Raw genomic sequence first — 24,897 nt, forward strand, 5'->3', positions numbered from 1 at the left:
CTGCATCCCTTCCAGATCCCTTAGCTGTGAGCACTCAAAGTCCCAGCCTCTTGGGGGAAAATTGCTCAGGCCTTTTAATTCCAAGGACTCCCAACTCACCCACTGTACTCCACTCCCCACCCCTAACCTCCACAGTGCTAAAAGCCTCAAGTCTTTAATATGGACTCAGGTCCCAGATCATTCCCTCCTCCACCTCCACACCCCTTGCACATACACCGGGATCCCCCCACAGAGCCCTAGAAAATTCTTTCTCCTCAAGTACCTGTAGTGGGCCATGGCAGCGTTCAGACCACTAGCAGAGATGGTTTTGAAACTGGGTCCAGAAAAGAACTTTTCTTCCCTGAAAAGTACAAGGCAGGAGTAGTCAATGAATGGGCCCATTCATATCTAACAAGGGCAAATGAAGGTCACAGCTGAGTCTACCTCTGCCAGACTCTCCCAGCCTTACCTTTTGGTTCCATCTTCCCAAGCCCTGACTTGCCACTTACAGAGCACTCAAGGTTAGAGATGGAAGAACTATAGACACCAGTTATTCCTCCTCCATCTCCATTTTACAAATGGGGAAACCAAGGCCTGTATGACTCAGTGTGTTTTTGGTAAAGCAAGAGTGAAGAAACTAGTTGCCTGGATTTAAAAACTTCTCCAGCCCAGGAGCAGCATCCTGCACCTCAAACCCACAGTCTGCCTATGGCCTGGGCCAAACGTGCCTTCAGGAAATCTCCCTCCTTAGGTTGATATTCTCAGGTGATCCATAGGCCAATAAATCTGAACCAGCTTCCCCCAGGGAGAACGGCCCATGCCTGAAGCAGACACTAGGGGGCGCGGTTGGGTTGTAGCCCTTGAAGTTGTCTGATTGCCATTGGGGGCTGGAGAATGTCATCCAACACCCCGTGCCCATCTGCAGGACCACCCAAGAACCTGCCACTCTTTGTTCCAAAGAATTCCATAAATATAAGGAGGGTCTTCCTTCCCCCTAAGTACGGAGACCAAGTCTCCCACCTTTCCCCCCACCCCCATATTAAAAGATAGTCAGCCATAAAGCATAGCTGTGGTCCCTCACCCTCGGAAGCTGTCCAGCCGCTCTGCCCCTGAGAACTCATTTACAGTGCCTTTGGGCACATTCTTCTGTAGCCACACCAAGTAGCGGATCACGGACACAGCATCCCGCACCTGGAACAGGGCAAGCAGAGAAGTCAGCTGAGGAAAAGTCTCAGTTAAGGCTTAGGGATACACAAGATCAGGTGGCTGCTCTGGGAGCTGAACTTGAAGAACATGAGGTATTCACTGGCTATTTCATGATATTAAGGGATTCTTGTTACTGTTTATTTATATGATCACAAAGCAGTGATGTTTAATTTACAGAGTCCTTATCGTTTAGAGATACTTAGTGATATATTAACAGAAGAAAGGATATAATATCTGGGATTTGCTTTAAGGTCACCCAGCAGCAGAGGGCAGGGAGTGGAGGAAGGGAATATGGACTTGAAGATAAAATGGGATTGGCTGTGACTTGATGATGGCTGAAGCTTGATGATGGTACATGGGGATCATTATGCTATTTTCTCTACCTTCACATATGTTTAAGATTTTCCATAAGAAAAAGTTTTCTAAAATGAGGTGCTTTATCCTTATTTTAACAGGTATGTTAAAAAAAGTGATCCACTTTCTTGCCAGGGTGAGAAAATCATTACAGTGAACATTTATCATAACACTTACAATGTGCCAGATGTTGCTCAAAGCAATATATAGGAGTATATCATTTAATATACTAATTACGTGTATATAATTATATTTATATAATTTATCTCATACATGATCATTACACATTCATATAATTATGTATTTATATGTATATGCACATTATATGTATTTAAATGTATATGCATACACCCATTTAATATGATTATATATTGTATACTTATTTATATTATAATGAATATAGTTACTTTTAAAAAGACTTTATTTTTAGAGAGAGGGGGAGGGAGAGAGAAGGACAGGGAGAGAAACACTGATGTGTGAGAGATACATAGATAGGTTGCTTCTTGAACACCCCCAACTGGGGACCTGGCCTACAACCCAGGCATGTGCTCTGACTGGGAATTGAACTGGTGACCTTTCTGTTCACAGGCCAGCACTCAATCCACTGAGCCACACCAGCCAGGGTTTGTAATGAATATATTTAAACTATTTAAACATATTAATCATTTATTAATATTTATTACATACAGTCAGTCCTCCACAGGCACAGGTTCCATATGCACAGATTCAACCAATCATGGATCAAACATATTTGAAAAAATTTCAGAAAGTTGATCCCTAAACAATACAGTTATAACAATTACAGGATGGGGCAAAAGTAGGTTTACAGTTGTTTGTATGGAAATAATACAATAATGAATAAATAATAGTACAAGAATACACTCTGTGTTCATGTACTCACAACTGTAAACTTACCATTGCCCGACCCTGTATTTATACCGCATTTGCATTGCATTAGGTATTGTAAGTAATCTAGAGATTATTTAAAATATATGGGAGGATGTGTGTTGGTTATATGAAAATACTATGCCATTCTACATAAGGGACTTGAGCATCTGCAGATTTTGGTATCTGAGTGGGTCCTGGAACCAATCTTCTGTGGATATTGAGGGATGACTGTTTTACTTATATTATAATATATGTGTTTTATATACACATATTTTATATAGTATAATATATACATTGTATATTTATTAACATTTATTTAATCTTCAAAACAACCCTCTGCTGTAGGTTACTATTACAATCCTCATTTTACAAATGGGGCCCAGAGAGGTGAAGCAACTTACCCAAGGTCACCCAGCTAGGAGGTAAGTGGAGGACCTGGGGTTTGAACTCTGATACCCTAGCTTCAGGGCCTGTGCTCGGAACCATTGTACCATGCTGGAAGTAAGGGAGTAAAGCACTGGAGAGTGCCCAGAATTCTGTGTCCACTTCTGTTTCAGTGAAGAGGCTTCTTTAGGCTCCCTCTGCAGGGTCTTTCTAACCCATCAGACTGGGAGCTCCAAAAAGGCTGTTCTGCCTGCCCATGGACTTACATGGCTGTCTCTGAGGAGGTCCTGCTCCTTGCTGTTTTTCACTGCCTTGGTTATCATCACTGGTGAGTAGGTTTCTGCTACAACTTTATCCTGTCATGGGCAGAGAAGAAGAAACCTGGGAACCTTTTCCAGGGCACAGTGGTGTTTGAAAAGGATTAGCTGGAAAGCCCGGCTAAGGGGAGACTTGCCCATTCCTATGATGGCAATGACTTTTCCTTATGTGCTTTCTGACTATGCAGGTCTTTCCTAGTCTTACATGGCCAGCTTAACCTTCCCTCCCTCCGTGCTTCTGGATCATTCCCTGCCTCTGGATCCCACCAGCACTCTGGGACATACCAGGTCCTGGTCTCTTCCAGTGGATGGGCTATTTTGACAGCGTGAATTTCTTGCATGTATCATTCCCTAACATCTGCCATTTATTGAGCACCTGCTATGGGTGAGGCATTGGGTGTTACACACACCATCTCCTCTAAAGCTCTTCAGAGCAATTCCTGTGAGGTTGGGACTCTTATCACCATTTTAGAGGTGAGGTAACAGAGGCTCAGATTGGCTAAGCAGTTGTCCAAGGTCATTGCACAACCACCTTGGAGCAAAGCCAGGATTCAGTCTCAGGTTTGGCTACTTCAAAGCCTCTGCTCTACCAGGCTGTACTCCTTCTTGCTTCCTTGACAATCTCTGAATTTTCTGTGAGCAGACATCCAGTTCTTCTGCTTTCTCTTCCCAGGGAGGCCTAGAAGGGGACTCACTGCACCACTGTTGACTGACCAACTAACTGCCTGAATGATCGAGGAGCTGTGGCCTCACTTTAGATGAGACTTATCAGAGCTAGAGTGAGGCAGTGCCTGGCCTGGGCTGGGGCCTGGCAAACCCACCTCAGGTATCACTTTGTAGAGCGCATACATAGTATTGCTGGTCCCAATCCATATCCTCACGGCTCCTGAGGCATAGGCTTGGACTTTGTCATAGACTTGGTTGTAATTTTCAAGTTGCACACACATGGGGCCTGTGCAGCTGGAGTTCAGATACTGCAGCGTCTCGGAGTTAATGCGACTCTTGTCTACAAATAAGCTGGGTGGGGAGGCAAGACCAGGAGGATCCTGAGAGTCTCTAAGGACAATGCAAAGGACCAGAGGCCCTTTGTTTCTGGAGGTCAGGGAGCAGAGCACACCAAATTTGGAGCAGGCAGGAATAGGGGGTAAATGATCAAGAAAAACTCCAAGGTCATAGGAAGCCTGCATATTTGGCTGGGGTGAGTGGTGGAGCAGAGAGGGGTGGAAATTGGAGGAACTCCACCACAGCAAGCAAAGGAAAAGGCATACCTGATGGAGGAGTTCGTGAGCAGTGTGTAGGAATAGAAGAAGGGGTTGTAAGGGATGTCACTACTGCGCAGATTGAAGAGCCCTGGGGAAGAAGATGATGAGGACCATTTATGAGGCTGAACTGCCTGAGGCCAGCACATTTGAGGCTCATGCCGCACTGTTTGCTTAGGCACCCCAAAGGTTGCCGGCAGCATACGTGCTTCATCTACCTTTGCAGGTTTCTTAGTATTTCTGGGTAGGTGTGTTTTTGAAGCAGGGATGAGAGGTATGGACCTTTTGTCCCAGAAAAATGCTGATACCCAGCCAGCAGCCAGCACATAATTTCAGTGGTTTCCCAGATTATCTGAAGCATAGAGCTGGGGTCAGGTAAGAAGCCCGAGTCACATAGGGACAGAACAGAGCTGCACTAGCTGCTAAAGCTGGGTATGTGAGTGCCATGGGGTGGTGGCCAGGTTCCTGGGGAGTATTTGTTAGGATTCTTCCTATTCATGAGACAGGAACCTTTGCTACTGTGGTCAGGCCATTCCTCCAGTTGCCTGGAGGCTGGTCCCAGCTTGCCCTGGGCTTCCTTGTTGCCTTATTCAGTAGACATGATCTCCTTCCCTCTCCCCTTCAAAGGGCCGAACTAATTCTAGGACTGTATAAATGTAACTACTCCTTAACTGTTAAGGAGCTGAAATTACATTCGACTCTTTGAAAGCAACTGCAAAGCTCATATGCCCCCAGTGAAAATGAGTTTGACACCCCTGCCATAGGCCATGGCCATGGAGCTCTCAGAAGTAGTGGGTACCTGGTAGCTGGGGGAAGAGTCCTATGCTTGCAGGGCCCAGTAGGCTTGAGGGTTAGGGGAACCCAGGTGCCACACATGTCTGCAAATCTGTACTCACAGGCTGTCTCATCAAGCATCGACAGAAGAACAGCAGTTGGGGCCTTGGGATGCTTCTGCATCTGGCTGCGGATGCTAGATACTTTCTCCTGCCAGGTGCTCCCTAGAAGCAAAGGAGCCCAAAGAAAGCATGAGTAACATACCTTCTCTTTGACACTCTTTCTGAGGGGGGCCTCTTAGGGCAATACTTTTTCATTTCTTTAAAAGCAGTAAAACTCTTTCTTTAAACAAACTTCTAATTGTGTAGTCGTTAGGGATACGGGCTCTGGACCCAGACTATCTGGGTTCAAATCCTAGCTCTGTCATTACTAGCTGGGTGATTTGGGGCCAATTAGCACCTCTACATTTTATTTTGTACATGAATAAAATAAGAATGGATCATAAAGATAGTATCATTAGGGTTGTTATGGTGATCAAATTAATTCATATTTTTTAAAAAAGTCATTGAATTTATTGAGGTGACATTGGTTAATAAAATTAAATAAGTTTCAAGTATACTATTGTATAATTCATCATTTTTATATTGAATTGTGTATTCACCACCCAAAGTCATCTCTCCTTCCATCACCATTTATGCCCCCTTTACACTGAGTTGATACTTACAATGCATGTGGAATGGTGTCTTGGGATATAGTAAGACCAGTATAACTTCCTGATCAATAAATATGCATGCAGAACAGAGAGCAAGAGAGCAGTGCTAGTTGAGGGGCAAAGGAATAGGGCTGGGCCATGTTTAAGCCTCGTTCCTGCAGTAAGTAACCCCAGTGCTTAATCAGCCATAGTTCTGTGCTGATTATTAAGATGTGTTTTTGAAGCAGGGATGAGAGCTATGGACCTTTTGTCCCAGAAAAATGCAGATACCCAGCCAGCACTTCATATACTTTGTTTTAATTCTTACTTGGCTCATTTTACAGAGTCTTAGAGGAGGCAAAGTGACATATCTAGGGCCTTATAGCTGGCAGGGGGTGGAGCTGAGATTTGAACCCAATACGTTTGACTACATGGTTCACACTCTTCATCTGTACAGACATTGGACTATCTTGCTAACATTGTCAGTTTCCAAACCTGTTCTTAAACTCAGTGTCACAGAGCTTTCCTTTCTGGGACACTTGTATCCTGATCCTAGGACTTTAGTTTTCATCTCTTATTTTTACTCCCTGTAGAGAGAGAGTCTAAAGAGTCTACCTCTACACAGGGCTAGGAATTTATTGGCAGAAGGTCATAAACTCTTAATAATGTCCTAGTTGGGCTCAGAGATTAGCATAAATAACTGAATGCCATTTAAAAACTTTATGCAAACAGGTAAAATGATTCAACAAGAAACAAAGCTTTAGGTATGATACTTTCTAAGATTCATTTTATTTTATTGTGTTAAAATACACATACCATAAAATGTATCATTTTAACCATTTTAAAGTGCACAATTCAGTGGCTTTAAGAACATTCACAAGATTGTGCAACCACCACCACTATCTAATTGCAGAACATTTTCGTCATCCCCAAAGGAAACCCTGTAGCCTTTAAGCAGTCACTCCCCATTCTGGCCTTCTCCCAGCCCCTGGAAACCACTAATCTGCTTTCTGTCTCAATGAATTTGCCTCTGCTAGATGTTTCATACAAATGGAACCATACAATATGGGATCTTGTCTGACTGGCTTCTTTCACTTAGATTATTTTCAAGGTTTATGAATGTGACATTTTTGAGAAAAATAATGAAAGTAAACTTAAAGTGTCTGATACATACAAGTATCTTTGAGTAACTAACTTCTCGTGTTTTTGCCCTTTCTACCCTTCGAAACCTATGAGTTGCTGTAGAAACAGTCTCTCATATCTATAACCTTAGAGACTCAAGAACTTCGAGTCTGTTCCTTGAGGGCTCGCAGCCTACAATGGCTTGTTTCCCTTCACTTGTGGAAAGTGACAAAACTCATGCAAATTAAAAAAAAAAAAAAAAAAAACAACTCATGCAAATTGTCTCCCAGTTCCTGGGAGGTTTTTCTCTTTATTCCTTCCTCCTCTTCCCGACGTAACTGTGCCTTTCTCTATCTGAATGAATTAAGTTTGATTTTTGATTGAGCAGCCTTGGATAGCAAATTTCTTTTAAAACGGTCAAGATGCAGAAAGGATGATTCTGCAAGTTACGTCAGAATGGACAAGACAAAGAAAATTGGACACAATTTTAACTTGTTTCATCAGACTGCTATTTTGAAATTTCTGTCCTGCTTTTTGACTCCTTTCCAAACAACAAATGTACATGGACCTGCATGTGGAAAGGGACTTCTCAGATTGCCCAATATTCCTAGGAATCCAAGTCCATTGGCTCATTCAGGATTCCTGGGAAGGTAGGAGGTGATGGTGGCCAAGACACTGATTCAGAGTCAGTAGCCTGGTACTACCAGGATTTTAGTTACTACTTACAAGAATCATAGAGCATAGTGCTATTTTATGACATATTTACATGGTGTCAGCAGGGTCAAGATTATTGATGTCAGAATTTTGGGGGTCAGTTAACTTTCCTTTGTGGTTCAGCCATAACTCAAACCCTAATCTGTGCCACAGACTTACCCCTAGTTTATTTACTCCTTTCATCCACCCCGACTCACCCAACCCCAGCAATCATAAATCTAAATTCCTCATCACAGGAAGGCTGGAAGTCAAGGTTTGAATGGTTCATTATGAGGGAAGTCTTCAATACCAGATAATCACTCACAACATATTTTTTCTCTCTTCAAAAGGGTGTGTTATTTTTCATCTTTCTCTGACTCTCTTGTTTTCTCCATCCCTGCTCCCTCTTGCTTCAATCCTAACACTCTTTATCTAGCACTATCTAAATATGGTCTGAGGACCTTTTGATTCAGACTCACTTTGAAAAGGCACAGAAATCTGCATTGTAAACAAGCATCCTGAGCAATTAGAATGTACGTGAAGGTTCAAGGTCCATCGCTTTGGTACTTCTTAGGGAAAAAAAAAATCAGCCAAAGTAGCAGCAGCAAGGACCCATTTTGCTACATGTTAGGAATGAGATTTGTCTTGGGGAATTACCTGTGAAATTCTCCTGCAAGAAATAAATGGGCTGCTTTGGAACTGGAGGTCTTTCTGACCGCCATACCAGGTCCACAAGGTTGGTTTTGATGGAAACTAGCTCTCTGTCAGAGCCTTTGAGAGCCATGTCATAACTCTTCCAAGTTCCTGCAGAGACAAGAAGGAGTCACTTGTTCCCTGCTCACTTATACCTCAGGAAAAATTGTGACACAATTTTTAGGAATAATTAGTCCTTATCTACTCTGTCTCCTGCTCTGCTCCTGCAGCCCTAGCTGCCCAGAGCCTGTCCAAGCAGTCTGGCCCTCTCAGTCATGTACTCTCACCTTCCTCTTTTCACTTCCAAAGTCTAATTTCTCTGAGCCCACCCCAATGCTGTCCACAGCCAATTGGCTAAAGTCATTAAGTGCCAATGGTTGTGGGACCCTCTTTTGGTACTATCCATTTTATTTTTTAAAATTAAAAAAATCCTCACCCCAGAATGTCTTTATTGATGTGTGTGTGTGTGTGTGTGTGTGTGTGTGTGAGAGAGAGAGAGAGAGAGAGAGAGAGAGAGAGAGAGAGAGAGAGAGAGAGAGAGAATGGTGAGACAGAAACATTTATCAGTTGCCTCCCATATTTGCCCTGACTGGGAATTGAACCTGTATCCTTTTGGTGTGCAGGCCGACACTCCAACCAACTGAGCCACCCAGCCAGAGAGATACTATCCATTTTAGGGGAACTTCAATGACACAGCCCAAAGGAATGTTGATGTTCATGTCATTAGAAATATTGTCAAAGAAGCCATTTTTAAATTGGAAGCCTTTAGTGCATATTTATGAGGACTCCATCCTTGGGGTCAGGCTGACCAGTCAGGCTGGCCAGTCAGCTGGGGCCCCAGAGCTCAAGGATTTGTATTCCTGGAAGGAGAGGACTGTGCTTCTGTACTCAGAAGCCCTCTCAACTCCTTTGACCCTTCCAAGCTGCCTTCCAGGAGAGGGTCTACCAAGTGATTCTAGAGCCCTCATTGGTAGAGTTCTAGGTCACACAAGATTGATCTGGGTTCAAGTACAACCTAGCCTATTTATCTGCTAGATCTTAATACTTCTCCGAGTCTTCTAAGTTGGATCTCTGTACTCGTGACTTTAAAAATATTACATAATCCATGAATACATTTTGTTGCAAAATATTCTGCAACCACAGGTTCAAACATTCTACTTTTAGAGTCACCCTACCTTTCCTTCTATCAAGGTATGTTTCTTTACATCCTAGGGAAGCTGAGTCACCCTCATTGGTGAAGACATATATAGGGACTGGGGGAAGAACTTACCAATGGAGAAGAGGAGGGGGTCAAAACCCACACGTCCTCTAGCAGGAACCTCGGTGAGGAGCCAGCTGACAATGGGAGCACTGCCAACTTAGAGAAAGATAAGAAGGAACAGAGATCACCTCCAGGGCCAGCACCAGTCTGTCCAGTCAAATTTGTTCCTGTGACAGCTGTGTCATGTGTTTCTTCCCTGATAGCAGCCTCAAAGTGTAGGGATTGCCTTGAATTTCCCCTGCTTCCCATAGGGGCCCAGCATGCCCTTTAATGTATCCCCTCACCTATACATCCCTGAATTTAGTCTGGGTTCCAGGGCTTGGGGGACAAATCCATGTGGCCCTTTTACCTTCCTTATGGAGTTCCCAATTACAGTCCATCTCCTGCTCAGCCTGGATCCAGTAGCGACTGTCAGTCCAGAGACCTGCTTTCCCCATGGTCACCACTGCAGTTCCTGGGGCAAAAACAGATAAACTTGGAAGTGAGGGTGCAAGTGAGGGATATGATTATTTTAGTGCATGTTTGATACAGTGCTGGCTCTGAGAATGTCACAGGGGCCTCTAGAAAAGGTTTCTCTCTTCCATTGGAAGGAAATGAGGCAGGAGATGTAAAGAGAGCCTTGATGGAAACCAGCAGAAAGGGTGCCCTGCTTTGTGTTGACAGCCTGTCCTAAGGGAGCCATTAAGACTTCTAATAGATTAAGACTTTCCTGCCTCGGAGAACCAAGATGGCGGCATAGGTAGACACACTGCACCTCCTCCCACAACCAGAACTGACAGAAAATCGAACGGCAAGGAAGTCCGACACCAAGGAAATAAAAAATAAACATTCATCCAGACTGGTCAAAGAAAACGAAGGATATTGAAGAACAGAACTTGATTGAGAACAGCTTTCAGAATCTGAAACTGCAGCAAACCACAGGCTTCAGCTCTCCAGCAGGAGGGAGCATCTTCCCTAAAATCACAGCCGGCTTCCCCAGAGGTGGTGGGATGCAGAATCCCTATAAAAACCCTAGAGGCGTACCCTACCCTGACTATTAGAATAGTAAGAATCTGGAACCATCCATGGCCCTCAATCTACTGTATGAGCCTGTATTTTGACTAGGAGATTGGTGGAGAAGTGAGCAACAGTGAAGATCTGGCCTTTGCTATTTTTCTTCCGTCTGATATCTAGCCTCTCTGAATGGAAGTTGTGAATGTTTGCCAAGACTACAGCTTGTTTGCTAAATACCTATGAAATTTAACACATTTACATGCGATTAGTATTTATAAGACAGTTGATTTTCTCCAATCAGTACAACGATTAGGGTTGTGTTTTTGTTTTTGTTTTTTCCTGGTGAGCAACAATAACCTTTTCCAATCTAGGGGAAAGTTCCCCAAGGTTGTTTACTTCTGGGAAAATGATGCTCCTGAGTTGATAGCCTACAGATAAGTAACCTAACCTTGTGAGACTCCTACACATCAGCTGTGGCAGTCACAGGCTGGGAAGAGATACCATCTTTGAAGGTTCTCCTATCCCTCAGCTGTAGGGATTTTATTGCCCTCGAAGTGGCAGGTGCTTGCGACCTGGCCTCACACCAAGAAGACAGAAAAAAGACGTCTCTGCTTTCTTAGGAGGACCAATGAAATACAGGACCTTTCTGTGAATTAGAAGGCTTGGATGAGAAATGGCCATCATGGGGTACAGTCTAGAGTTTTTGAAATGCCACTCAGTAGGAGAGGCAGAGAGAGAAAATGTGACCAGGGGCAGGAGGAACAGAGGCAGGAGGAAGCTGAAGTGGGAAGATGAGTAAAGGAGAAGGTACACAGGACCCACCTTCGTCCTCAGATTCCCCTCCTCCATGAGCAAATGGGCACTTCCTCTAATCCATCCCTACCCAAGACTCAGAGCCCAGGGAAAGGTGTGAAGACAAAACCCCCAGGAGCAAGAACTTGAAGTCACTCTGAAGCTGCAGGCATTCTGTCTGGCTGACGGTGAGAGAGGGAGTGGTGCTGGGGCTCCAGCTGTCCAACCCTGTGGTGCAGAGTCCAGAGGAACATCACTCTGGTCTCAGCCTTCAGCTGTAGCAGAGGCTTAGCCGTGGCCCCCAGCACCAACTCACCCCAGCCCGGCGCAGCCACAACCAGCACAGGCTTTCTTTCACGTGAATAGTGTCCTTGTTTATGTCTAATGTCCGATCCCCTTGCAAGTTATTTTTGTTGTTATTATTATTCATTTTTGAGTGTTCATGTGAAAAATAACAAAGTATCTTTGGTAGATGGCAAAAAAAAAAGACTTCTAATAGGAGAAGCGGGTGGAGTCTGCTTTTGGCAGTTCAAGAGTCAATGCTGCAAGTGGGTGCTCTCAGGAAAGATGGTGTAGTCAATATCAAGGCTCATTGGCTTAGAGGGACACTAGGCCAGGGGCTTAGTTGAGGATAGGCAAAGAAGCCAAATCCAGCAACTTTGGCAAAGACAAGGGCCCATGATGGGCAAGGCAAGGCAGCCTGAAGCCCAGAGGATGAGTTTAAGGATCAGCAAGGGAATCTTGCTTTTCATTCAAGGGGCCAGGGTCAAGGTATGAGGCCCCTTCAGAAATTAGGACCCTGTGTAAGGCTTCTACATTTATGTCTCATTTGGCCATGTGAGGTGATTTTTTTTTTTCCCTAAAAGGACCAGCAAGCAAGGACCCCAAGTGAGGCACTGTGTGAAGGGGATCAGTAGGCTCCTAGTTGCTAGACATAGGAATAGCAACTGTTCCAGAAAAGAAGCCCAGGGAGTGCTAGGCTGTGCCTGGCTGTGGCAGAGGCAGTAGGTATGGGAGGGAAGCCAAGGAGGGTCATCTGCTTCATTCAGAAATGTGGCTGGTGAATTATGAGATGTGTGCTCTGGAGAACCTGATGGGGCATCTGCTCTGGTGACACTTTTTTGAGTGGTGGAGAGGAGGCAGAGTAGCAAGGGTCTACTAGATACTACGTCTTGGGGCTCCAGCTGCTGAGAACTAGCCACATCAGGGCATCTGTGATCATCTCTGAGTTGACCAACAGAAGCAAGGATGGCAGGGTAATGGTTGTTACCTGAAGACCCTGTAAAGCCTGTAATCCATTCAAGGCGCTTGTCATGTTCACCAATGTACTCGCTCTAGGAAACAAACAACACCATCGTTAGCCTTTTTCATGAACTCAGACCCCATATGGAAGGCTTCCAACCACATCCCAGTTCTTTCTAGTCAGATTTAACAAGTCCTACAAGCCCAAAGATGCTGAGCACATCTTTCAGGAAGCCCTCTGGAATTTTCCCCAGCTCTCAGGATTTTTCTTTGAACAGCCATATCTCTTAGAGTCTAAATCCCACATCTAGCACTGGACTGACTGTTCTACAAAGGCCAGAATGAAAATTCTGTGCAGTCTGGGAGCATGTTTTTTGTTCTTCTGGGTCCTTCCCTCTAGCTGTCCCCCACTGTGCCCAGTCTAGCATTGAACGCTGAGGACATCAAAAATAATTTTTGTAGAGGGCTTTACATATTATTGTATTTTGATCCTCATAATCTTCAGGCATAGATTTCATTATTCTTATCTTGCTGAAGGGGAAACTGAGGCTCAGAAAAGTTCAGACACGTACCCAAGGTTCTTAGTCTTACCCAGCAGGTGGGAAAATTAATTCAAGTACTCTTATTGACACTGAAAATTCTTCCTCTTCCAACTGGGCTGGTGTTGGAAAGGTGGGTGAAGTGGAGGGGGAAACAGTAGTGGGCAAGGGTGAGGTGAGTGGGCAGGGGTGCTGCTTTGGGAAAAGCAGTTCTTCTCCAGGCCATCTTGTTTCTGGTATGCTCCTCCTCCCCCAGCCTATACCCTGAACTCACACAGTCTGGGGCTGTGGATAATTTCCATGCTCCATCCATTAGGTTATGTGAATAGCTGAACAGGAAGGAAGCTCAGCATTTTTCCAGTCCAATTCCCAGCTCACATTCTAACCTCCTAGGGGAGGGTGCCCTAAACATTCACTCTGAATTTGCCATCTAGGAAGTGATCAAAATCCATTCTAAAGTTGTTTATAGTTTTATGGCCTGAGGTCAAGATTTGGCAATGTCTTCTCTCCTATGTAATGGAGTGCATTCTTTCAGCTGCCCTAAACTCCCGTGTCCAAGCTCCCCATTTCCTTCCCTTTGCCTGTCAAATACTTCCTGTGCCTTCATCTCCTGAGTCTTAACAATTTGTTTGCGGCCTGTTCTCATAGGCCTCTCCAGGGTAGCAGAAAGGGCAGGGGTGGGGGTAGAGCCATTCCTTACCATGTGGGCATCCGTGTTTGGGATGATGTAGGCAGAGAGATTATTTGTGTGCATCTGCTGGCGAAGGGCTGTGAGCTTCTCTGTGGTATTGACCACAGTAACTGGAAGGTACTGACACAGGACAGGAAGACACCAAGACACACATAGAGACACATATTGCTTAGAGAAAATGACACCTGGGCCCCCAGCATCCGGAGGAGCCACCAACCTCTTCTTAGGCAGGGATTAGGGGTGGTAGGGTCAGGAGGCTGGACCAGCCTGGAGAAGGATGGAGCAGCAGCAGATGCTGTGGGTTAGTTTAGATTAAAGTGCATGAGTTGAGTAGAGATGGAAGTGTTGAAGTGCTTGGAGAGGGATCCTTTGTGACAGTGATGGGACCTGAGTCTAGAATGGAGGTATGGGTGAGAGTTGCAGGGGAAAGTCTCTTTGCATACCTTGGAGGTAGCATTGCTAATTTACCAAATAAAAATACAGGATGCTTACCCAGTCACTGAATAATGATTTAGTATAAGTACGTGCCATGCACTATTTGGGGCATACTTATATAAAACATTATGCATTATCTGAAATTCACATGTAATTTGGCATCTTGTATCTCATCTGACAACCCTACCTTTAGGACTCTTTCAAGTTTCCAGTCACTGGTCTCAAATGGTGCAGGAGGGTACATGAGTACCCTCAGGGTTTTGGGACATTGTCCAGAAAGATTCCCTCTAAACCAGACATTTTTGAAAAGGCTGCTGTATCTCTAAAATAAAGTATGGGAGGTTTTATTTATTTTGTTTTGTTTTGCCCTCTATTACACAGTATAACTATGTTTGTTTTAATGTAAAAGTAATATGGCTGGCCCGTCCACTTGCTTGCCCCAGTGGTCTCATAAAGTTGACAATGTGAGCAGATGTACTCCTGAGGCTTAGTGGATGCTGGCAGGCCCACTAGCTCTTACCTTTTCACCTACCCCTGCCTGGGGAAGCTCTTTCACCCTATTCTGGTTGTGGAAAGAATCACTTTGGTCTCCAGCCAAGAAGCTGATGACTTTTCAGCTCCAATTTATTAGGCCTTCTCCAGGTCTTCACACCTTAGGCCTTCCTCTCTTGCCCTTCCATTGGCTCTTCTGACCTGTCTGCCTTCCTCCTCCCATCTGTGCCTCCCTTTTTGCTGTTCCTCTAGAATTCTTGTTTTCTTTCCTCCCATCCTCCTCTTGGCCTCTGACAAAACTCAGCCAAAAGTTAGCTAGGGGACTCCCACTCTCTTTTCCCCCTCTTCCCTCCCTCTAATGGGGTTGTCCAAGTCCAAGCCAGAACAGTAGATAACTTGCTGTGGGAATGGGTGGGAAGGAGGGGTGAGGGGCAGATATTAGACACCTGAGAATGTGCTGCCCTTCCTGAAGGATGTTAATCAGAAACAGTGGCTCCAAACTCCAAAAATCAGGAGACAGGCTTGTAGAGAGAAAGGCTAGCAACTGAATCAATAGGAGAAGGGGAAGATGATGGGGTCTGGGGGGCAGGGTTAGGGTAGGGGCCGGGGTGGGCTGAGCCAGGGCCTCACATGAGGGATGGTTGAACAGTTTCTCATGCCTTCTCTTCTTGGGTTCTCTGGCCTTGCATGGCCCCAGGCACAAACTAAAAACAGGGAGAAAAATCCAGGGTCACTTGGTGATCAGATAGTTCCTAGAATGTGTGGGGACCTCTTCCCCCAACCCTCATTCCTTCCCTGCAGGCCCTTTAGCCTTTGAAACACATAATGAGGTCCAACTCTCCTTGAGGATAAAAATAATCACATTTCATAGGGAATCGGGCTGAATTGGTTGGCACTTTGGGTCACAATCAAAGAAACCTGATTCATCGACAAGTGATTGCCACTTTTGGAAGGGTTTTAGTGCTCATTAAATCAAATTTTTTTCCCTTCTAATCTAACTGAATCTCTTCAGGGTCTACTGAACTGGAAAAGTTCTGTGTAAATTAAATTTTTGTAATCAAATTTTCTTTGAAATGCTCTAGAGGATCTCACTAAATAATCACCCTACCTTCATTTTACCCTTCTATAAATCTAATTTCATATATGTTGGGTTTACTTAAACTCAAGGCCCACTTGTACCATTTCTTATAATCCAAATCTCTGCCTATCATTCCAGGCTAGTTTTAAGCATGTAAGACAAGCAATCTCAGTCTGACATCATCACCTGGTGGGGAAAGGTGGGCTAACATTAAAGAACTCCTAATCTGTGCTAGAGAGACACTGAAGTCAGCAATTTATCTATAGCATCTCATTTGATACCTGTTAACAGTTCTGTAAGGTAGGTATTATTGTCTACTTTCTATGGAGGAGGAAGCTGAGGCCCAGATAAATTTAGTAATTTGCCCAAGTTTTGCCACAGTAAGTCAGTGGTTTGAACCTAGGCCATCTGAATACAAAAAAAAAAAAAAAAAAAGCTGACCATAGGAGGGTAGTGCCACAGAAGGGACAGAGAACATGGAGGCTTAGTTTCCAACTTGGGCTGTGCCCCAAATTTGGTATAATTCCAAGGGAAGTCACCCAGTATTCATTGAGCAAACATTTTCTAAGTGCCTACTGTATGTCAGGCACTGAGGTAAGTACTACAGGCTCTGGGCTCTAAAAGTCCAGTGGTCTCTGAAAGTTCTTCCCTCTATCATCCCACCTTTTAAGGAGGATCTCCCCAGAGGGTAATGGGGGCCTGAGTATGGATACTCCTACTGTACTTTTACCTTCTGAGTGGGTTGAAGTATAGATGGAAAGAGGATAACTGGGGTTTAACACCACGAATGGTCTTGCTTGGTTGTCTTGGTCTTATAAACTCAAGGGGGAGATGAAACCCATCCTATTGATTTAAGAAATTAAACCCTCATTTCTGTGGAAACAGATCTTTGGCAAAATGGTAGCATTAAGATGCCAATATAAGAAGCAAGCCTGAGCCATCCTTTGTCCTTTGAACACACAGATAGCTGTTCTCTGAGGTCTAAGCTGTGGCTCTCAAGGTCAGGCTCTGCAGCCAAATCATCTGCGGTTCCTGACACAAGGCCTGGTACTGGAGAAGTGCTCAGAAACCGGGTGCTGAATGAATGAGCAAAGTCCTGCTGACAGAGAACAAAGGAAAGGAAGGCCTCCCTAAAGCTGGAAGTGGAGTGGGTATGGAGGATGCTGAGCTGGGCAGTTACTGGTAGTTGTGACCAAAGAAAAAACCAGGGCACCAGATGGGTGACAAAAACCAAGCTTTAATTAGGCTCCTCTGAGTCCTCTTCTTGATTAGTCCTTGACTTTGGCCCAGCAATCTTGTCCTTGCTAGGTCTGAATCTTCCAGTCTTAGCAAGAATCTTGCTAAGTGAGTTTAGAGAGAATCTCCCACCATTAATATCTGATCACCCCTTGATACCTGATCAAATTCCTCACTCCCACCCTTGATATCTGATCACCCTGGCCTACCTTCCACAAGAATCTTATTAAGTCAGTTTAGTAAGAATCTCCATAACCTTGATGTTTCCCCTTAGGAATTTTCCATCCACTGACCCCCTTACTCTGCTCATTGGCCATCTTTGCTATATTCAGGGTTGAGTCTGATCTTCCTTCCCTATTTCAATGTCCCTATTGCAATAGTCTTCAATAAAATCTTCCTTACTTTTTAAAACATGTGCCAGAATCATTTTTTTTTATTAACAGGTAGGAATGAAAAGATGTCAAACCAAACTGGACCTGAGTCTTGAGGGCCCCAAGGACTGGCCCTGGTGTTATTTTTCCTGAAGACAGTGAGGGGGGCCAAGAGAAAAAGAGACAACCTGGGCCACAGCCCTCACTCCAACCATTTCTGAGCCCAGAAGTGGAGGCCAGAGCTGCTCTCCTGCTGAACTTGTCCTCCCAGCATGGGAGGCAATGGAAAGACTGAGATGCACATACCACAGAGGAGGACAAGCCAGTGCCAGCAGCTCCAGGGATCCCAGGCCATGGAGTCTCCAGATGTTGGTGCTAGGTTAATGGAGGGATGGTGGAGAGTGGATAGGCCTCTTCCTTCCCTGGCCTCTTCTTCCAGGCCTTTCCTAGGCAGGAGCAGCCAGGGGGTAAGGGCTGGCAATGTGGAGGAGGTACCTGGCTGGTTGATGGAGAGTCCCCCTCTGGTCTGTTATTTATCAGGGATCCAGGAGTCAAGGTAGGCAGAGAAGCCTCTGCTGGCTCCCAGTCTTCTGGAATAAGGTGTGAGCCTGCCCAGGGCAGAGTCCAAAGATCTGAGACAGAGGAGCAGCAACTGGTTACAATCAAGGTGTTTCTCCCAGCCCCCTTTAAGTACAGCAACCAGCCTCACCCATTCTTAAATTCCATTCTCCTCCCTTCGGCAAGGTGTTTCCCAGTAGCTTCCCAACCCCAGGCTCTGGCTACAGTCCCACTTTTGCTTCAAGATGGATCTTTATCCTTCCTCCTCCTCTGAGGTGGCCTGTGTCAGAAGAAGTCAGTGCCCTCTCCTCATACTGCCTGGGAATCATGACTTCACCCCTCAGAGAAGTTGTTTATAGCTGGAGAGTTACTTTCTTGAACTGGGTTGAGTTCCTTCAGGAAAGCCCATTCTGTAAAATGCTGCCAGCCACTAGCAGCGGGGAAGACTGCTTTTCTCATGGGATTGTTAGTGCCATTCACACCTGAGAGAGAACAAGACCCAAAGGCCTATTTGAACAGTTCAAGGGATACCACTGAAGAGGAAATAAGACCCAGAGAGGGGAGTTTGGGGCCTCCCAGAAGACAAATTTGGTTAACTGGACATGGCTTTTCTGCCATAGCTTCTAGAACATGGCTTTGGTTTCTCTGCAGTCACTCCTAACCAGCATGACTCCCTACAAAGGAAGTGGTGAAACTGAGGCCAGCTTTGTCTCCGTAGCAACCGCATCAGAGGACAGCTTGCTGCACCAGTGCCAAAGCAACTCCCAATAAATGTCCTCTAGAACCCTCAGCCAGAAAGGAATACTTCTGAGAGACAAACAGACCCAATGAACAGGTGCTCACCTAGCCTGGAGAGCCCCAGAGGCACACCACTCATTCCTTTTTATTTTATTTTTAATGTTTTTATACTCCGCTTACAAGCACAACAAGTTTAAGGCAGCTTTAAAAGAATCCATCCAAATACTATATAACAGACCATTTCAAAGAAAGAAAGGGGGCCTTCCTGAGACTCCCTGAAGGAGGGGAGTTTAAATGAATAAGAAGATTCAGTGAACTCCACCTCCAGAAATGAAAGCTGAGGGCAGAACCATCAGCTTCAGAGGATAGACCAGAGATCAGAGGACTGGAGAAATGCCCCCTTAAATAAGATCCTTCTGCCCCCTGCATAATACAATATTAGCCATCCAGAAGGGTAAGCAGGTCAACTTGTTGGGGTCATCTTGGGGTCATAGGGCAACGTGGGGAAGCAGGAGAGATGACCCTGAAGACAGCTGTCTAGATCAAACAGCCCTGCCCTCACCAGTGAGCCTAGAATCTAGACTGCCAGGGTTTCAATCCCAGCTCCATCACCCACTGGCTGCATGGTACTAGGCCAGTGACTTCACTTCTGTTAGCCCACAGTTTCCTCACCTGTGAAATGGGGTAATAATAGTACTAAATTCTTAGGGGTGTGATGAGGATTAATGTCCTAAGGAGTCAATGATATATAAGTTTCTGTAGAACCAAATACATAACTAGAATTCATACCTGTCTTATCTGTACCTTGTTCTTTCTGTCCCTGGCATCCTACACTGCTGAAGCGGTAGTTAATATTATACCAAAGATTAGCTGGGTTGAAGCACGAACTTTGGAAGCAAATAAAACTATAGATGTCCTTCCCTATCTTCTGGACTCTGCCCTGGGGATGGTCTCAGAGGTTACCAAGGCTCTATTTAGTCCTCCGGTTGTGTCCTCAGGGTCCCTGCCTTTCCCCTGGTGTCAATCAGGACTCATTTGTCTTCCCCCTCAGCTCCTCCCTTATCTTATCTCAAAACCAATGTCTTTAGTCATCAGTTTGGGTAACTTGAACCCCAGTTGGCAACAGGCCTGAAGTAAAAAGCAATGATTTAGGGTAGGAAGGGTGAATGACCAAGAGTCCTTGTGCCAAAGATATTTGTAAGGTCACTGCAGATTTGCTGTGGCCTGTGCAGGAAGCCCACCTCTACTTGTCTTACTTTTTGGTCCAAGGCTCACCTCAAAGTGAAATTCTGAAACTGGAGGAGTTCTTCAGGGTCTTTCCTATTCATGCCTCTTTTTTATTTGCACCCAGATCCTTCCCCAGGCTTGTCACCCTGCCTTCTGATCTGGGCCTGTCCTCTCTGGGCACCCATGCCTGCCTAACTTCCATCAGAATGTACCTACCTCACTTGGATTTTTCTCCCACTCAGTGACAGTAGGTGCTCTGAGTCACAGTTCTGATCACAATAACAGGCAATTTCATCTCTGTGACTGAGAAAATGCATGTAAAGTACCCAGCTTCCAAGCAACTCTTCTGCGGGACCCTCTGGAAGATTGGAACCCAAAGGAGGCCAAAGAAGTGAAGTGACAGCCAGAAGCCTAGAGTGGCGGAGGACACCCTGGCAATCCTGGGGAGCAGCAAGGGGGCAAATATTGACAGGAGAGCCACAGAAATGGCACCTCAGGCAGTGGTCACAGGGAGGGTCAATAGTCAGTGGGCATAGGCAGACAGCTCCATGGCCTATTTTCTCTGATATAAGTACCGCTATCTTACCTTTTTTTTTTCATTTCCATTTGCATGAACTATCTTTTCCCATCTCTTTACTTTCATTCAGTGTGTGTCTTTTGACCTGAAATGTGTCTCTTGAAGCCAGCTTATATACGGGCCTTGTTTTCTTATCCATTATTTTTCTTATTATTCTAAATGCAATATTTTCTTCATTTCTGGTTCTAGATGGTTATTGCAAGTGTAGACAAAAAAAAAACATGTTATCTTGTTTATTTATTCCAAAATTATTTTATTATAATTTCTTGTTTTTCTAGATATACAATTATATAATTAACAGATGGTTTATATTTTCTTTACCAATATTTATGTACTTCTTTTTAATTTTAATTTTATTTTTAAAGCATATTTTATTGATTATGCTATTATAGTTGTCCCATTTTTTAGCCTCCCCTTTATTCCCCTCCACCCTGCACCCTGCCTCCCACCAGCATTCCTCCCCCTTAGTTCATGTCCATGGTTTGTGAATATAAGTTCTTTGGCTTCTCCATTTCCTATACAATTCTTAACCTCGCCCTGTCTATTTTGTACTTACCAATAATGTTTCTTATTCCCTGTACCATTTCCCTCATTTTCTCCCCACCCCTCTCACTGCTGATAACCCTCCATGTGATCTCCATTTCTGTGATTTTGTTCCGTTCTAGTTGTTTGCTTAGTTTTTGTTTTTGTTTTAGGTTTAGTTGTTTGTAGTTGTGAGTTTGGTGTCATTGCAGTGTTCATAGTTTTGATCTTCTTTTTCTTAGATAAGTCCCTTTAACATTTCAAATAATAAGGGCTTGGTGATGATGAACTCCTTTAACTTGACCTTATCTGGGGAGCACTTTATCTACCCTTCCATTCTAAATGATAGCTTTGCTGGATAGAGTAATCTTGGATTAAGGTCCTTGCCTTTCATGACTTTAAATACTTCTTTCTGGCCCCTTCTTGCCTGTGAGCTTTCTTTTGCAATCAGCTGACAGTCTTACGGGAACTCCTTTGTAGGTAACTGTCTCCTTTTCTCTTGCTGCTTTTAAGATTCTCTCATTATCTTTAATCTTGGTTGATGTACTGATGATGTGCCTTGGTGTGTTCCTCCTTGGGTTCAACTTCTTTGGGACTCTTTGAGCTTCCTGGACTTCCTGAAGTCTCTTTCCTTTGCTATTGGGAAAGTTCTCCGTTATGTTTTCAAATAAGTTTTCCATTTCTTGCTCTTCCTCTTTTCTTTCTGGCACCACTATGATTCAGATGTTGGAATATTTAAAGTTGTCCCAGAGGTCCCTAAGCTTCTTCTCATTGTTTTGAATTCTTGTTTCTTCATTCTGTTCCAGTTGAGTATTTCTTTCTACCTTCTGCTCCAAACTGTTGATTTGAATCCTGGTTTCCTTTCCTTCACTGTTGGTTCCCTGTATACTTTGCTTTATTTTACTCTGCATAGCCTTCACTTTTTCCTCTGTTTTGTGACCAGACTCAACCATTTCTGTGAGTATCCTGATTACCAGTGTTTTGAACTGTGCATCTGATAGGTTGGCTATCTCCTTGTCACTTATTTCTTTTTATGGAGTTTTGATGTGTTCTTTCATTTGGGCCATATTTTTTTGTCTCAGTGCACCTGTTACATTGTAAGGGGCAGAGCCTTAGGTATTCTCCAGGGCAGAGCAACCCACATCGCTGCATTGGGGAGCTGTCTGTGGTGGTGGGATGATCAGAGAGGGAACAATGCCACTTGCTTGACTCTCCACTAGCTTTCAGTCACTTCCCTCCCTACTCACAAGCTAAGTGGGCCCTTCTGGCGCTGATTCCTGGGTGGGTGGGTTTGCATATGTTCTAGGACCCTGTGGGTCTCTCCATGGAACTCTCCTATGAGGCTGGGAGTTTCTCCTACCACTGCAACCCCCACAGGTTTTTATAGCCAGAGGTTTTGAGGCTTTCTTTTCCCGCACTGGAACCCTGGGTTGCATGGTCTGTCTCACTTCCCTGTTGTTCCTCCCAGTTTATCTACATGCAAATGTAGGACCACCAGCCACTGCTTCACCTACCTGGTCCTCCAGCTGCCACCTTGCCTTGTGTCCTCTCTGCCACAGCTGCCCGACCCTGCTCCTCCTACCAGTCTGGATGAATGTTTCTTCTTTAACTCCTTGGTTGTTGGACTTCCATACAGTTTGATTTTCTGGCAGTTCTGGTTGTTTTTTGCTTTTATATTTGTTGTCCTTCTTTTGGGTTTGCAAGGAGGCAAAGTGTATCTACCTACATCTCCGTCTTGGCTGGAAGTCCGTAATTTTATTTTTAAATTACAGTTGACATTCAATATTTTATATTGGGTTGGCCAAACAATCTGCCTTTTCCAGAAAAGAAAAAACACATTTTTCATTTTCACCAATAACTTCATTGATTTGGATATTTTGAGTATGTCGGCTATCTCCCATGTGGTATAACACTGATTGTTCTCAATTAATGTCTTGATTCAGTCGCTATCAACTTCAACTGGTCTACCAAACTGTGGAGCAATGTCCAGTGAGAAATCTCCAGCATGAAATTTCTCAAACCACTTTTGACACATTCAATCAGTCACAGCACCTTCTCCATACACTGCACAAGTCCTTTTTGTGTGTGTGTTGCAGTTGCGTTTTTGCCTTTCTTGAAATAATAAAACATAATATGCCAAAAACATTGCATATTTTCTTCCATCTTCAATATTAAAATGACTACACAAAAATTAACTATTTGGATGTTTTTAAGAAAGATTTCCTTTATTTATTTTTAGAGAGAGAGGGGGAGGGAGGGAGACAAACATGGATGTGCAAGAGAAACATTGATCACCTCCCTCTCACACACCCACAAATGAGGACCTGGCCTGCAACTGAGGCATGTGCCCTGACTGGGAATTAAAGCAGAGACCTCTAGGTTTGCAGGATGGAGCTCAATCCAGTGAGCCACATCAGCCAGGGATGATAAGTTTTTAAATGCACACTGATACGACAGCTGTCACAATACAATTTAACAAAATTGTTTTAAATGAAGTTATAGACAACTAAGCACTACTAGAACCAACCAAAGCAAATGACTTTTTGGCTAATCCAATATTAGTTTCTGGTGCCAAACAGAGTGAAGAGACAATCATATACTTTACAAAGTGATCCCCCCCCGATTATTTCAAGTACTCACCTAGCACATACTTGTCTCAATATTACTGACTATATTCTCTATGCTTTATTTTACATCCCCATGACTATTTTATAACTACCAATTTGTAATTTCTTCACCTTTTTCACCCATCCCTCCAGTCTCCCTACCCACTGGCAACCATCAATGTGTTTAGTGTATATATGAGTCTGTTTCTGTTTTGTTTGTTTGTATACTTTGTTGTTTAGATTCTGCATATACGTGAGATCACATGGTATTTGTCTTTTTCTGTCTAATTTCACCTAACCTAATACCCTCTAGGTCCATCCATGCTGTCACAAATGATAAGCTTTCATTCTTTTTTATGACCAAGTAATATTCCAATGTATATATATACTACCACTTTTTAATCCAGTGATCTATTGATGGGCATTTGGGTTTCTTCCATATCTTAGCTATTGTAAATAACACTGCAGTGAACATAGGGATGCATATATCTTTCTGAATTAGTGTTTTAGGTTTCTTTGGATATATACACAAAAGTGGAGTTGCTGGGTCATAAGGCTCTTCACTTTTTAATTTTTCTGTGGTAACTCCATACTGCTTTCCACAGTGGCAGTGCCAATCTGCATTCCCACAAACAGTGCATAAGGGTTCCCTTTTCAGCCTTGTCAGCACATGTAGTTTGTTGATTTACTGATGACAGCCATTCTAACAAGTGTAAGGGAATATCTCATTGTGGTTTTAATTTGCATTTCTTTGACGAGTAGTGACATTGAGCATTTTTTAAAGTATATTTTATTGATTATACTATTACAGTTGTCACAATTTTTTCCCCCTTCACCTTCTTACCCTTGGTACCCCCTTCCCTCCAGCAATCCCCCCACTTAGTTGATGTCCATGAGTCATACATATAAGTGCTTTGGCTTCTCCATTTCCTATACTATTCTTAACCTCCCCCTGTCTGTTTTGTACCTACTATTTATGCTTCTTAATCCCTGTACCTTTTCCCCTGTTCTTCCCACACCCCCTACCCAATGATAACCCTCCAAATGATCTCCATATTTATGATTCTGTTCCTGTTCTAGTTGTTTGCTTGGTTTGTTTTTGCTTTTTAGATTCTGTTGTTGATAGTTGTTTGTGCTTATTTTAATATTCATAGTTTTGATCTTCTTTTTCTTACATAC

At 44.0% G+C, this 24,897-nt stretch overlaps 1 protein-coding gene across 1 annotated transcript in view; it reads right to left on the reverse strand.

Annotated features, from left to right (window-relative positions):
• The window catches only part of XPNPEP2 (X-prolyl aminopeptidase 2), a 29,363-nt gene extending 11,190 nt beyond the window's left edge, over positions 1 to 18,173 (reverse strand). The window contains exons 1-13 of the mRNA XM_024567145.3: positions 17,797 to 18,173; positions 15,436 to 15,509; positions 13,888 to 13,998; positions 12,677 to 12,740; positions 9,971 to 10,075; positions 9,631 to 9,717; positions 8,325 to 8,471; positions 5,284 to 5,385; positions 4,397 to 4,478; positions 3,950 to 4,145; positions 3,078 to 3,167; positions 1,061 to 1,170; positions 263 to 340 (exon numbers count right to left, since the gene is read on the reverse strand). Coding sequence (XP_024422913.2) covers positions 263 to 340; positions 1,061 to 1,170; positions 3,078 to 3,167; positions 3,950 to 4,145; positions 4,397 to 4,478; positions 5,284 to 5,385; positions 8,325 to 8,471; positions 9,631 to 9,717; positions 9,971 to 10,075; positions 12,677 to 12,740; positions 13,888 to 13,998; positions 15,436 to 15,509; positions 17,797 to 17,845 — 1,295 coding nt within the window. The 5' untranslated portion in view covers positions 17,846 to 18,173. The remainder of the gene's footprint in view (positions 1 to 262; positions 341 to 1,060; positions 1,171 to 3,077; positions 3,168 to 3,949; positions 4,146 to 4,396; positions 4,479 to 5,283; positions 5,386 to 8,324; positions 8,472 to 9,630; positions 9,718 to 9,970; positions 10,076 to 12,676; positions 12,741 to 13,887; positions 13,999 to 15,435; positions 15,510 to 17,796) is intronic.
• Positions 18,174 to 24,897: the final 6,724 nt, after the last annotated feature.

The sequence above is a fragment of the Desmodus rotundus genome, chromosome X, assembly GCF_022682495.2.
Source record: "Desmodus rotundus isolate HL8 chromosome X, HLdesRot8A.1, whole genome shotgun sequence".
Lineage (NCBI taxonomy): Eukaryota > Metazoa > Chordata > Mammalia > Chiroptera > Phyllostomidae > Desmodus > Desmodus rotundus.